The sequence below is a fragment of the Pimephales promelas genome, chromosome 3 (genome assembly GCF_988280905.1).
Source record: "Pimephales promelas chromosome 3, fPimPro1.hap1.1, whole genome shotgun sequence".
NCBI classification, from domain to species: domain Eukaryota; kingdom Metazoa; phylum Chordata; class Actinopteri; order Cypriniformes; family Leuciscidae; genus Pimephales; species Pimephales promelas.
Genome location: NC_142771.1, coordinates 44,041,850 through 44,053,571, shown reverse-complemented (window position 1 = coordinate 44,053,571; position 11,722 = coordinate 44,041,850). Strand labels below are relative to the sequence as shown.

The following is an 11,722-nucleotide window of genomic DNA, read 5'->3' as shown; positions in this document are numbered from 1 at the left end:
GGTTAAATGTTTTACAGCATTGTATAAAATTAATTAAATGTTTTAATGGCAATTAACAGATTTTTTTTTTTTCAATTAAAATTCTGACAGAACTGCATCTGTACTTGAGTGTTTTACTTAAACATTTAAATGTTAAATAGAGCACAATCTTTGGATGATAGCAAGTGTCTGGATATAAAGCTCCCTGTCATTCAATGGTGATGTCAAGGGATTAATCAATCCATGCAGAACAGCAAGTTTTTGGTCAGAAAAAGGGCAATGGATCTCTGGCACCACCACACCATCCTCTAAGTCAGTATCAGGAGTTTCCTCTCGAAAAAGTTGCTCCACCACCTGGAAAAACAAACCATTGTTATGTAAAAATTATTTTGTTTGATAAACTGGTTAATTATCTTATCCCAAAGAAGCTATATCGAAGTAAATTAATAGTTCACCCAGGAGGAAAATCCTGACATTTATTTGCCTAAATGTATTTTAGGCCTTATTTATACCAGGCATTGAAATGAGTCACGATTGCAGGGGTTCTCGACTCTGGTCCTCGAGATCCACTTTTGTGCAGAGTTTAGCTCTAAACTTAATCAAATACACAAGGTTGTGGCTAAACTTTCGGAAAGTAGATCTCGAGGGCCAGAGTTGAGAGCCCTCTGGCTATGTCAAGATAATAGTGCCAAAATGGAAAAGCATTAATTATTCAGCTATCTGAAAAAATAAAAACATTTACATTACATTTCATGTAATTACATTTCATGTCAAGTCGCTTCATTAAATTAAGGTTAAACCACTGGAGTCACATGTAAGGACATGATTTCCGGGGCTTGAAAGTGGTAGTTACATGTAGAGTATCAATGGAGGGACAGTCATTAAAGGGTTATTCACCCAAAAATGAAAATTCTATCATCGTTTACTCACCCTCAAGTTGTTCCAAACCTCTATGTGTGTTTGGAACAACTTGAGGGTGAGTAAACGATGATAGAATTTTCATTTTTGGGTGAACTAACCCTTTAAAAAGATAATTTCTGTTCTAAAGATGGATGAAAGTTACGGGTTTGAAAGCGACATGAACATTTACATTTTCAATTGAAATACCTTTTAAGGTTGAGCAAATGAAAACAGAATTAGCATTTTTGGATGTGTAATCTTTTTAACTTTGCACAGATGCTTAAAGCATACCTCTATATCTGGCTCATCCACTGGTGTCTGTAACATTCCGATGTACCAAAGCTGTTCTGGTGAAAGATTTCCCTCTGTTCTGATCGGATGGTTGTTCCAGCTCCTCGTGAAGCCCTTTAGGTCCGATTTCAACCGTGGAAGAATTGCATAGTGCACACAAAAGAGGTGCAGCTCATCGGATAGATCAAGCACTCTCTCTTCTTCCATTGTATGCAGGACTTCATAATATTTACAAGAGATGGCTGACCAAACATCACACCACAGACGCTCAATTCTAAAATAAAAAGACACATAAGTATGCACAAATCATAGCTTACAAAAAAGTAAAGAAAATGCAAATATTTATCATATTGCTGCATTACAAAGTTCAGGTTTCAAAGATACGTCATGGTGTGACCTCTAAACTGAATTGAAAGAACACCAATTTTAAAGCTGCACATGCAGCAATTTGAGAAAATTCTTTCCATGTGATTACATTTTCAGTCTCCCACAACTGAATGTATATAAATAGAAGTCAATATAACAAACAGTGTACCACCCCTTTAATCAGGGGAGATTTAAAAAATAAATTTGCTCATTGTTAGTAAGTTTCAAAATTAGACTCGAGTGGTTTCTGCTGAGATTAAATTAGAGATGTTTGTTTGTGGCATCATGTGTAAGGCAAGTGACTGTGCCCCACAAGAAATAAAGAGCATGTGATACAACTCTTAATGATTTGATTTGTACCTTTGATTGTGCACGCTTTTTCCAGAAATGAAACTGCCTCGGCCCGTTCCTCGTACTGAAAACATGCAACGAGCGATGTCCACATTTTCAACTCCCTGGTCACCACGTACTCTGCAAAAGATTTAGACAACATACATGCATGCATGGTGTTATTGATTTACAATTTTTTTTTACAAGTTCCTGTAATTGTATACTTATTGTCAAACACATAGATGATTTTAGCCCAGATTATCACTTTCAGTTTTGTGGAGACTGCTGACAAAAGCCTGAAATCTGAAGCAGATCAGGGCCCGCTCATGTGAGCGACAATCACTAAGTGCAAATTATCAAAGAGGCGATCTGACAAAAGATTTGAAGAGGTCTCATTCATAAGTTCAAACACTGATAAATCATCATGACTAACATGTCATGTAGTAAAGATAATTTTTACCTCGACGGCCACCCATGTTTGTGGACACCCTCCAAAAAAAATGAGAAAGCAGTCGATGCTTTGTTGTTTGCAGCAGCATCAAGATACAGGATCTAAAATAAAAACGATTTTAATATTTTATAATAGAACATTTACTTTTGAGACCAATTTGTCGTGACAACTCTGGCAACTATTATAACCTTTTGAGTTTAAAAACAGACCATATGCAAAGTTTGTCAAACAGTACCTTCCTTGAGAATCCATCAATTCCACCAAATATCACAATGTTGAAACTAAACACAAATACAGACACAACTATGCTGTTTATTGTAAGTCATTTGTTTTGTGTACATATGGTACATGCATCACTGTGTGAAGACAGCAATATTTTTTGTAGGTTTGTGCATGCAAGTGAAATTTACAGTTCAAATACTCACGTGATTAGTTTATGGTTGGTATCCACATGAACTAGGGACAATGGAGCAGGAACAGAATAACTTCTACGAGCTACAAAACCAAGCTGGAGCATTCTGGCCAAAATTCCAGCTCCATCGACCCGTCGCATACTGGCCTTCAACCTGTGCCATTGTATGCGGTGCCCTCTAGCCAAAAGCTCCCCTTTTACTAGCCTGTAACCAGCATGGGGCATTCTTCTTTTTATTTCTCTCACCACACGATCAAGTTCATTATCCGATATGCTCGAATAGCAGCCTCTGACAGAGAGGGACTGCTCCTTCAGTCTTCTATTCATTGTTCTTCTTGAAACACCACAGAGCTGTGCAAGAGTTTCTACAGGAAGAGCAGTAGTGAGAAGTTCTTTAAGGTCATCCCTGCTGATTTCCAAACGTGGGCGTCCCACGTTTCCCCAGGTGTAAGTTACAATTTCTGACGGATTTCCTGAAGGGTCTTCCGAATTCAGAGATATATTAACTACGTTGATTAACTCCTGTAGACCACTAATTAAATTATCTGGGATGTTAACGTGAGTTGATGCATTAATAGCCAAAGCAAGTTCTTGCTGAGCAACATCCAGGAGGTATTCCAAATCTATAGCTTCATTCCGACAAATCAAGTTAAACTTGGTTAGCATACGCTGTAAGATATCTTCTTGCACTTGTTCCTGCAGGTATCAACAATGCCTGGTTAGCTTACTTATCAAAGTAACTAACGTTACATAATTCCATGCCGATCTTGGCAAGTTTAGCAGGGTAACGCTGTATTAAAAAACAGCTAAAAACTTAACTTACCCAAGTTCGTTATTTTATGCATTCGAATAACATGAATGTATGCCTACCTGGAGAAGTGACATTTCTCTTTGGCCCTAAAAAATAATATCAAAAGAAAATAAGATTCTATTTTTTTATGGACAATAACAAAGATAGAATAATTTACTTAACGGTTAACAACACTGTTATTAAATACAAAAGAAGATGATTTAGATGATTCGAGAAAAACATATTTTAAGAAGTAACATTACCAGGGCTGCGTTTCACAAAAGCACGGTAAACATAACTTACAACCAGCCATCAATCAATGTGTTTTACGATTGTTACCTCGCAATGATTAAGAAACGCAGCCCAGTTCATTAATGAACGATCTAAACAAAGACATAACTTGGATTGAGCAGAAAAAACTTCTAGATTTGTCTATGGATTTGATATTAAACGTAACGTTACCTCGGGCTGCCTCGAATGCCCTGCAGTTGAGGATGTTGATGACGCTCCGTGCCGCTCCTGGTTATTACTCATCTCGGTTTTATTAATATTGATCGATGATGTGCTTTAATATCACAGTGTTGCTACTGTTGTTAGACACAGATCCAGAGAATGTCTGCAGCAGATCCCAAAATTCGCGCCGCTGAAGTCTCTCCTTCCGGTTCAAGGATCTGTCAATCCAAATCTCACTAGCCAATGAGAGCAAACCGCTGTTAAGCCCGCCCACACGGTAGGTATGGGACAGAATTGCGAATGAAAACTTCAGAAGCGTAAGCGAAAATGTCAGAAGCGTAAATGAAAACTCTAGAAGTGCATTTGTAAGTTCAGATCAGCGAAAGAAATATGAGAAATAGTTAGCAAAACATGCAGTGTGCTAAAAACGAAGTCAATAAATTTGCTAGTGAGTTATTCTTTTTCAGTTTCAAAGATATTTTTTTCAGTTTCAATTTATATTTTCGTTGATTTCTTGAAAAGTTACGTTCATTTTTATTGGCTCAATATTAATTCCATAGTGGAGGAGCTTTGTGTAAATGTATGAAAAGTGTTTCAAGGTGTATAACAATGTTTTTTCTCAAATAAAATTATGAAAATGCCAATTAGGCGCTCTCTCAGAGCAGCTCTGGAAATGTTCTTGAATTCATATCCTCAAATTGTTTGTGAGACGCTGAAAACAACATGAATGTCACGCATACTTGAGTATCTAAGTTAGTTGACAAAGCGGCGGAACAAATAGGGTTTTGTATTTACAAGCAGTATTTTTGTGCTTAATGATTCACAGATCATGTTGCGATTGGATTTATTGCACAGTTCTACTTTCCATATATTCATCCATCCATTATTTTGTGTGTTTTACGTGACATCTGCCTTAAGTGAATAATTCTATTTTCATGACTGGATTCCGGAATTCCCTCGGCTTTAAATTATAATCGGCACATAACTTTATCTGCAGGAGGAATGGTATATCCTCCTTTTGCAGCCACTTTGCATCCACATTTCTTGCAAATTGGATATTTATCCTCGAGGAAAACGTCTCGGTTACGTATGTAACCCTCGTTCCCTGAGTAGGGAACGGAGACGTTACGTCAGAAGTGATGGAGATTGGGGGTTTCGCATAGAAAGCCAATCCTCTTCGAGTATTTAAACACGAGCCAATGGCATGCAATGCCTTGGGGCTGCGGAATTTTGCATAGCGTACTCCGCCCTACTCCGTGAGTATAAAAGGAGGAAGTGAACGCAACCGCAGTATGTCTTCGCTGAGGAGCCAAGACTGAACTCGGCATCTACCCAGCGACACAGCAGAAGTGGCAGGGAGACGTAACGTCTCCGTTCCCTACTCAGGGAACGAGGGTTACATACGTAACCGAGACGTTCCCTTTCGTAGTCACTTCGAGTTACGTCAGAAGTGACGGAGATTGGGGGTCTGTGCCATCACGCCAACTTCAGGCTGTCTTCCAGTGCCCTGCGAAAGTCTGAACCCCCGAGCCTTACCTGTTTTCCTTAGGGGATCCGACTTAGACACAGGATTACCAAGGTACACTGGGAAACATATCCCGAAGGGGACATGCTACCAGCTGCCTACCGAAGGGAGGACTTACGAATACACATATGGCCACATAGGAACACATATGGAATCACTGGAGCACCAACCGCAGGTGGCTACTAATTTCAGCTCCAGGGGTGGCAGATGGCTTGCCAAGGGAAGACACATGCTCAGAGAGGCTTACAGTGGATAATACACATGAGACGGTTACCATGGGGGGAACCGTACGCATGGAGGCACCTAGCCAGCATCCAGAGCCACAGCAGTGGTGCCCGCATCGTCGGTGCTGGAGGACTCAAGGCTTCAATGGAAGAACTGAGGAAATATCGCACTTATCCAGTCCGGGGAGTGGAGTGGCGAGCAAGCGAAGACACCTGAGCGGATCCAGAACTGGCCGAAACGAGTACGTGAGAGGATACCGGCTCAATTCGCAGATTATAGAATCTGGCGAAGGTGTTGGGTGTCGCCCAGCCTGCAGCTCTGCAGATGTCTGTTAGCGAGGCGCCGTGCGCTAAAGCCCAAGAGGAGGCCACACTCCGAGTGGAATGGGCCGTCACACCAAGGGGGCACGGAAGGCCTTGCTGCTGGTAAGACAAAGCAATGGCATCCACTATCCAGTGGGACAGCCGTTGCTTTGAGAGAGCCCTTCCCTTCTGGCTCCCCCCATGACAGACAAAGAGCTGGTCTGAGGTCCTGAAACACTGCGTTCTGTCGACATAGGTGCGTGAGCACGTACCGGACAGAGCAGTGCCAAGGCTGGGTCTGCCTCCTCCAGGGGCAGCGCTTGCAGGTTCACCACCAGGTCCCGGAGGGGAGTGGTAGGAACCTTGGGCATATATCCAGGCCGGGGTCTCAGGAATACGTGAGAGTAAGCCGGCCCGAACTCCAGGCACACTTCGTCAACAGAGAGTGCGAGCAGGTCCCTTACTCTCCTGATGGAGACCAATGCAATCAGGAGTGCTGTCACATAGGACAGGGCAAAAACTCTACCGACTGCAAAGGCTCCAGGGGAGGCCTCTGCAGAGCACCCAGGTCTACTGAGAGGTCCCCAGAGGGCAGGAGGGGAGGGAGGGGATTTAGCCCCCTCGCTCCCCTCAGGAACCTGATGACCAGGTCATGCTTCCCATAGACTTACCTTTCACTGCATCATGAGACGCGGCAATGGCCGCGACATAAATCCAAAGGGTGGAGGGCGACAGCCTACGCTCCAACCCCTCTTGCAGGAAGGAAGCACGACTCCGATCGAACATCTCCGGGGGTCTTCTCAGCGAGAAGAACACCAATTGACGAAGAGGTTCCACTTCAACGCATAAAGGTGTCTCGTGGACGACGCTCTTGCGGAAGTGATGGTTGCCGCCACCGCAGGTGGCAGCGAACTCAAACCTGCCTCGTCCCGTCCTGGAGCCACACGTGCAGCCTCCAAGATCGGGACAAGGGTGCCACAGAGTGCCCCGTCTCTGAGAGAGTGCGGTCTCAGAGGAATAGGCCAAGGAGGTGCTGTCGCGAGGAGCATGAGTTCGGAGAACCACGTCTTGGTGGGCCAGTAGGGGGCTACCAGCAAGACCTGCTCCTCGTCCTCCTTGATCTTGCACAACACCCGTGCAAGGAGGCTCACTGGGGGAACGCACACTTGCGTGGGCCCCGTGGCCAGCTGTGCGCCAGCGCATCCGAGCCGAGAGAGCCGCGGGTCAGAGAATAAACTGGGCGCAGTGGGACGAGTCCCGAGAGGCGAACAGGTCTATCTGTGCCTCCCCGAACTGGTCCCAAATCAGCTGGACCGACTGGGGATGGAGTCGCCATTCGCCGGAGATGGAACGGGCCCGGGACAGCTCGACGGCTGCCCGGTTCCGGTCTCCAGGAATGTAGCTGCACGAAGGGACCTCAGGTGCTTCTGACTCCATATCAAGAGGTGGCGGGCGAGCTGCGACAACCGGCGCGAGCGTAGACCCCCCTGGTGGTAGATGTACGCTACTGCCGTAGTGTTGTCTGAGCGGACAAGCACATGCTGGCCCTTGAGCACGCTCGGAAGCGGTGCCGGGCGAGCCGTGCTGCCAACAGCTCGAGGCAATTGATGTGCATGAGGCGCTGGGCTCCTGTCCAGGAACCGGCGGCTGCATGCCCATTGCACATGGCACCCCAACCCGTGGTAGACGCATCCGTGGAGACAACGAGATGCCTGGAAACTCGCTGAATAGGGACCCTGTCCGTAAAAAGCTGAGGTTCGACCACGGGAAGAAGGTTCGGCGGCACGTCGGAGTACTGGAACTCGGAGCGAGCCGCGATGCCATGCCCACCTCGGGACTCGATCGCGAAGCCACAGCTGAAGCGGTCTCATATGAAGCAAACCGAGCGGCGTACCGCGGATGCCATATGCCCCAGGAGCCTCTGAAATAGTTTCAGTGGAACCGCACTCTTGCCCTCGAACTGTCGAAGACAAGCCAGCAGTGAGTGCGCGCGCTCGTCGTGAGCTGCGCGGACATGGCGACCGAGTCTATCTCCATGCCGAGAAAAGAGATCCTCTGCACGGGGCAAAGTTTGCTCTTTTCCCGGTTGACCCGAAGGCCCAGACGGGCTTGGTGCCGTAGCACCAGGTCTCTGTGTTCGCAAACCCGAGCTCGAGAGTGTGCTAGTATCAGCCAGTCGTCGAGATAGTTCAGTGTGCGAACCCCGTGTTCGCGAAGGGGAACAAGGGCTGCCTCGACGATCTTCGTGAAGACGCGAGGGGACAGAGCTAACCCGACTGGGAGAACGGCGTACTGATATGCCTGGCCCTCGAAGGCAAACCGAAGAAACGGTCTGTGTCGAGGGAGAATGGAGACATGGAAGTACGCGTCCTTCAGGTCGATCGCTGCAAACCAATCCTGATACCGAACACATTCGAAAATGCGTTTGGCCGTGAGCATTCTGAACGGTAGTCGATGGAGAGAACGGTTCAAAATGCGCAGGTCCAGGATCGGTCGTAACCCACCGGTCTTTTTTGGGGACAATGAAGTAGGGGCTGTAAGCCCGGACCTCACCTCGGCTGGAGGGACCGTCTCGATTGCACCCTTCGCCAGCAGGGTCGCAATCTCCGCTCTCAAGACTGGGGCATTGCCACCAACCATCGCGGAGCGAACTCCCCTGAAGCGGGGAAGAGACCGTGCGAACTGAATCGCGTAGCCGAATCTGATCGTTCTGATGACCCAGTGGGATACCCGGGAAGCGCTAGCTAGGCTTCCAGGAAGTGAGCCAACGGGGTCATGCGAACCACAGACGTCCCCCCGGAGGGGCAGCGTGGCGGGTCGACTGGCACGCGTGCAGGAGTTACCCCGCTCGGATGCGTCGAAGCCCGCTCCCCGACAGAAGAGACCAGGGAAGGCAGAGCGTTCCACGGGGGTCTGTTCTGCCGGGGGTCTGGCGACAGAGGGGGAAGGGATTGGCGTAGCCCGGGGACGACACACGCACCCTTCCGCGCCCTCCGAGACAGAGAGGAATGAACGGGGCGACGCAATGGACGTCGTGCGCGCTCATGCCAGTCTGTGTGCTCCATGACAGTGTCAGCTTTTCCTCAACCAGCTCAGGGAGCTAGCTAGAACAAAAGATTCTCCACCGGCCCTCCACCGGGGAAGGAGGGGCCCTGCCACCGCCTCCTGAGAAAAACCATGACACTATCACTGAGCGGCCCGCCTCAGGAACATCGCTTCGCCTGGCGTTTAGCGGGGCACACGGCCTGAGGGGGGGGGGGGGGGACGCTTACCTGTGGCCTCCTCCGCGACGCGAACCGGCTGAAGGCTGCTGCTGGGGCCGCGTGGGAGGGAAGGGAGCCGCAGGGGGGCGTCCTTGGCGGCGAGCTGACGGAGGCGTCCGAGCCGACGGCTGGTTGGAGGCAGCAGCTGGCCGTCGGGGCAGAGAAACCGCCTTCGTCTGCTCCTAGGCGGTCGAGAAGTGCTGGGCAAAGTCCTGGACCGCACCGCCGAACATATGATGCTCCTGGACCACAGCGGTGGGCATCACCTGACCAAGGGAGCGAGCGACCGCCTCCGTGACCCGTTTAAGGACAAGGTAGGCGGCAGGCTCGCAGCTCGCTTGGTCCGTCACCTCCTCGTGCACATTCCTGAGCAGCTAGCTTTGTAGGTGCTCATCATATGCAGGGCGGAGGCTGCCTGTCCCGCCGCTCTACAGAATCGCGCCGCCATAGACGACGAGAACCCATAGGCTTTGGAGGGGCATCTGAGAGCAACCGCCGGTTGACCGGGGGAGCCCCAGCGTACCCACAGACAGCCGCATCGCCGAGGGGAGGAAGGGCGGGGAACTAAAGCACGCCTTTTTTTTTTTTTTTTAATTATTTATTTATTTATTTTTTAGTGCGTGTCAGTTCCGCATGCAACTCGGGGAAAAAAGGAAATTGGGGTTGGCCGTGGCCGTAAGGCGGCAGCGTTACCCAAAAACCAATTATTCAGCCGCGAGAGATCGGGATGGGGCAGAGTTCCACCCCCACCCGATGCTCACGGACGCCCGAGATAGCACGGCCCTCATCGCGGGATCAGACACGGCGGCGCTGACGCTCCCGAGGGAGGCAACGCGGCCGCATCCTCACTTCCCGAGGAGTCAAGCCCGCCTAGTGATGCTGTGATCGACATCGCATCATCATCTGGAGCGCTGCCCGAAGCAACCGGTGCCACCAAAGAAGCAACCGACTGAATCGAACTAACGCTCGCTGGCTCTCGCACTGAGGCGGGAGGTGTGGCCCGAGGAATCGTCGGGGCTTTGTCCCACACCATCACCGTAAAATCACCAGGTCCCCGGGTCGACGGGCCCCCTATGGAGGAAACCGATCGAGCGGGGGGGACCGGGACTCTCACTCAAGTGAGATCATTGAGTCTCGACCTCAGTGTAGAGATGGTCATGTTCCCACAGAAGGAACATGAGTCATCCACGAACGCTGCTGCTGCATGCTGAAATGCCCAGGCATACAGAGCAGCGATCGTGACCATCAGATGACGACAGAAATCAACCACACCCAGAAGAACACGGGCGAACCGTCTTTAAAAAGACGTGCGCGTGCAGCTCTTTCAATGAGAGGAGGAAATTCACTCTTTCAGCGCTGAAGCGACCAGGGAGAAGCGCAAAGTCTGGCAGACCACTGCTCAGATCGCAGGCGATGCAGAATCTCGCTGGGTACCGCCGTCACACCAACACTGAAGAGGACGCTCGTCTCGAAGAGTCTTGAACAGTGCTTTCAGGAGTGAAGAGGTTCTCTTGGCTCCGAAGCGAAAACATACTGCGGTTGCGTTCACTTCCTCCTTTTATACTCACGGAGTAGGGCGGAGTACGCTATGCAAAATTCCGCAGCCCCAAGGCATTGCATGCCATTGGCTCGTGTTTAAATACTCGAAGAGGATTGGCTTTCTATGCGAAACCCCCAATCTCCGTCACTTCTGACGTAACTCGAAGTGACTACGAAAGGGAACCATGCTTTTTTCCTACAAAATATTTTCATACTGGCCATATTTCGCTTCACAAGAATTTGAGGGCGCTTAACCTTCAGCTGCATACAAATCATACTTTAGTAAAAGTAAAAGTACAGATTTTAAAAACTACTTAAAAAGTAGAAGTCCACAAACAAAACTACTCAATTACATAACACGAGTAAATGTAATTCGTTACTTCCCAGACAGCAAACTGACATTGAATTAATGTGGAAACGACGTCTCTCATGACATCGAAACAATCGGCATTCTTCAAAGCTAAATGAAAATCGAAAATTGGTTTGCTTTCATAACGTTGAAACAACGTTGATTTCAAGTTGATTTTCCGTTAGTTTTGAAAGAATGACCCGTCAGACATTGGTTCAACGTTAATTCGATGAGCAAAACAATGTCAGATCAACGTTGTTTCGATGTCATGTTTCCACGTTGATTCAATGTCAGTTTGCTATCTGGGTTTCCACCTCTGAAAACCATAAGATGCTTATTCTTATCTTAAAATTTGTTCTCATAATCAAATCATGCTCTTCGAATTCTTCTCCAAGTTGGTTTGTTTAGAGGTGATGAGGGCGGTAACAGCTCTGCGTTCCTTCACAGAGATCATTTAAATTTGAACAGCTCGTGCGCGTGTGGTTACATTAACCCCCTGAGGACCAAAAACGTGTCCCCGCGTTTTGATCGTTTTTTTTCACATAGC

General features: G+C 48.1%; 1 protein-coding gene across 1 annotated transcript; it reads right to left on the bottom strand.

Annotated features, from left to right (window-relative positions):
* Positions 1-37: 37 nt before the first annotated feature.
* On the bottom strand, positions 38-4,514 carry LOC148982115 (uncharacterized). Its single transcript, XM_089128952.1, has 7 exons — positions 3,982-4,514; positions 2,743-3,626; positions 2,553-2,598; positions 2,327-2,418; positions 1,897-2,007; positions 1,171-1,444; positions 38-333 (listed from the first exon to the last, which is right to left on the bottom strand). Exons 2-7 carry the CDS (start codon positions 3,393-3,395, stop codon positions 133-135), a joined length of 1,377 nt encoding a protein of 458 aa, XP_088985078.1. The 5' UTR covers positions 3,396-3,626; positions 3,982-4,514; the 3' UTR covers positions 38-132.
* Between the last annotated feature and the right edge of the window lie 7,208 nt (positions 4,515-11,722).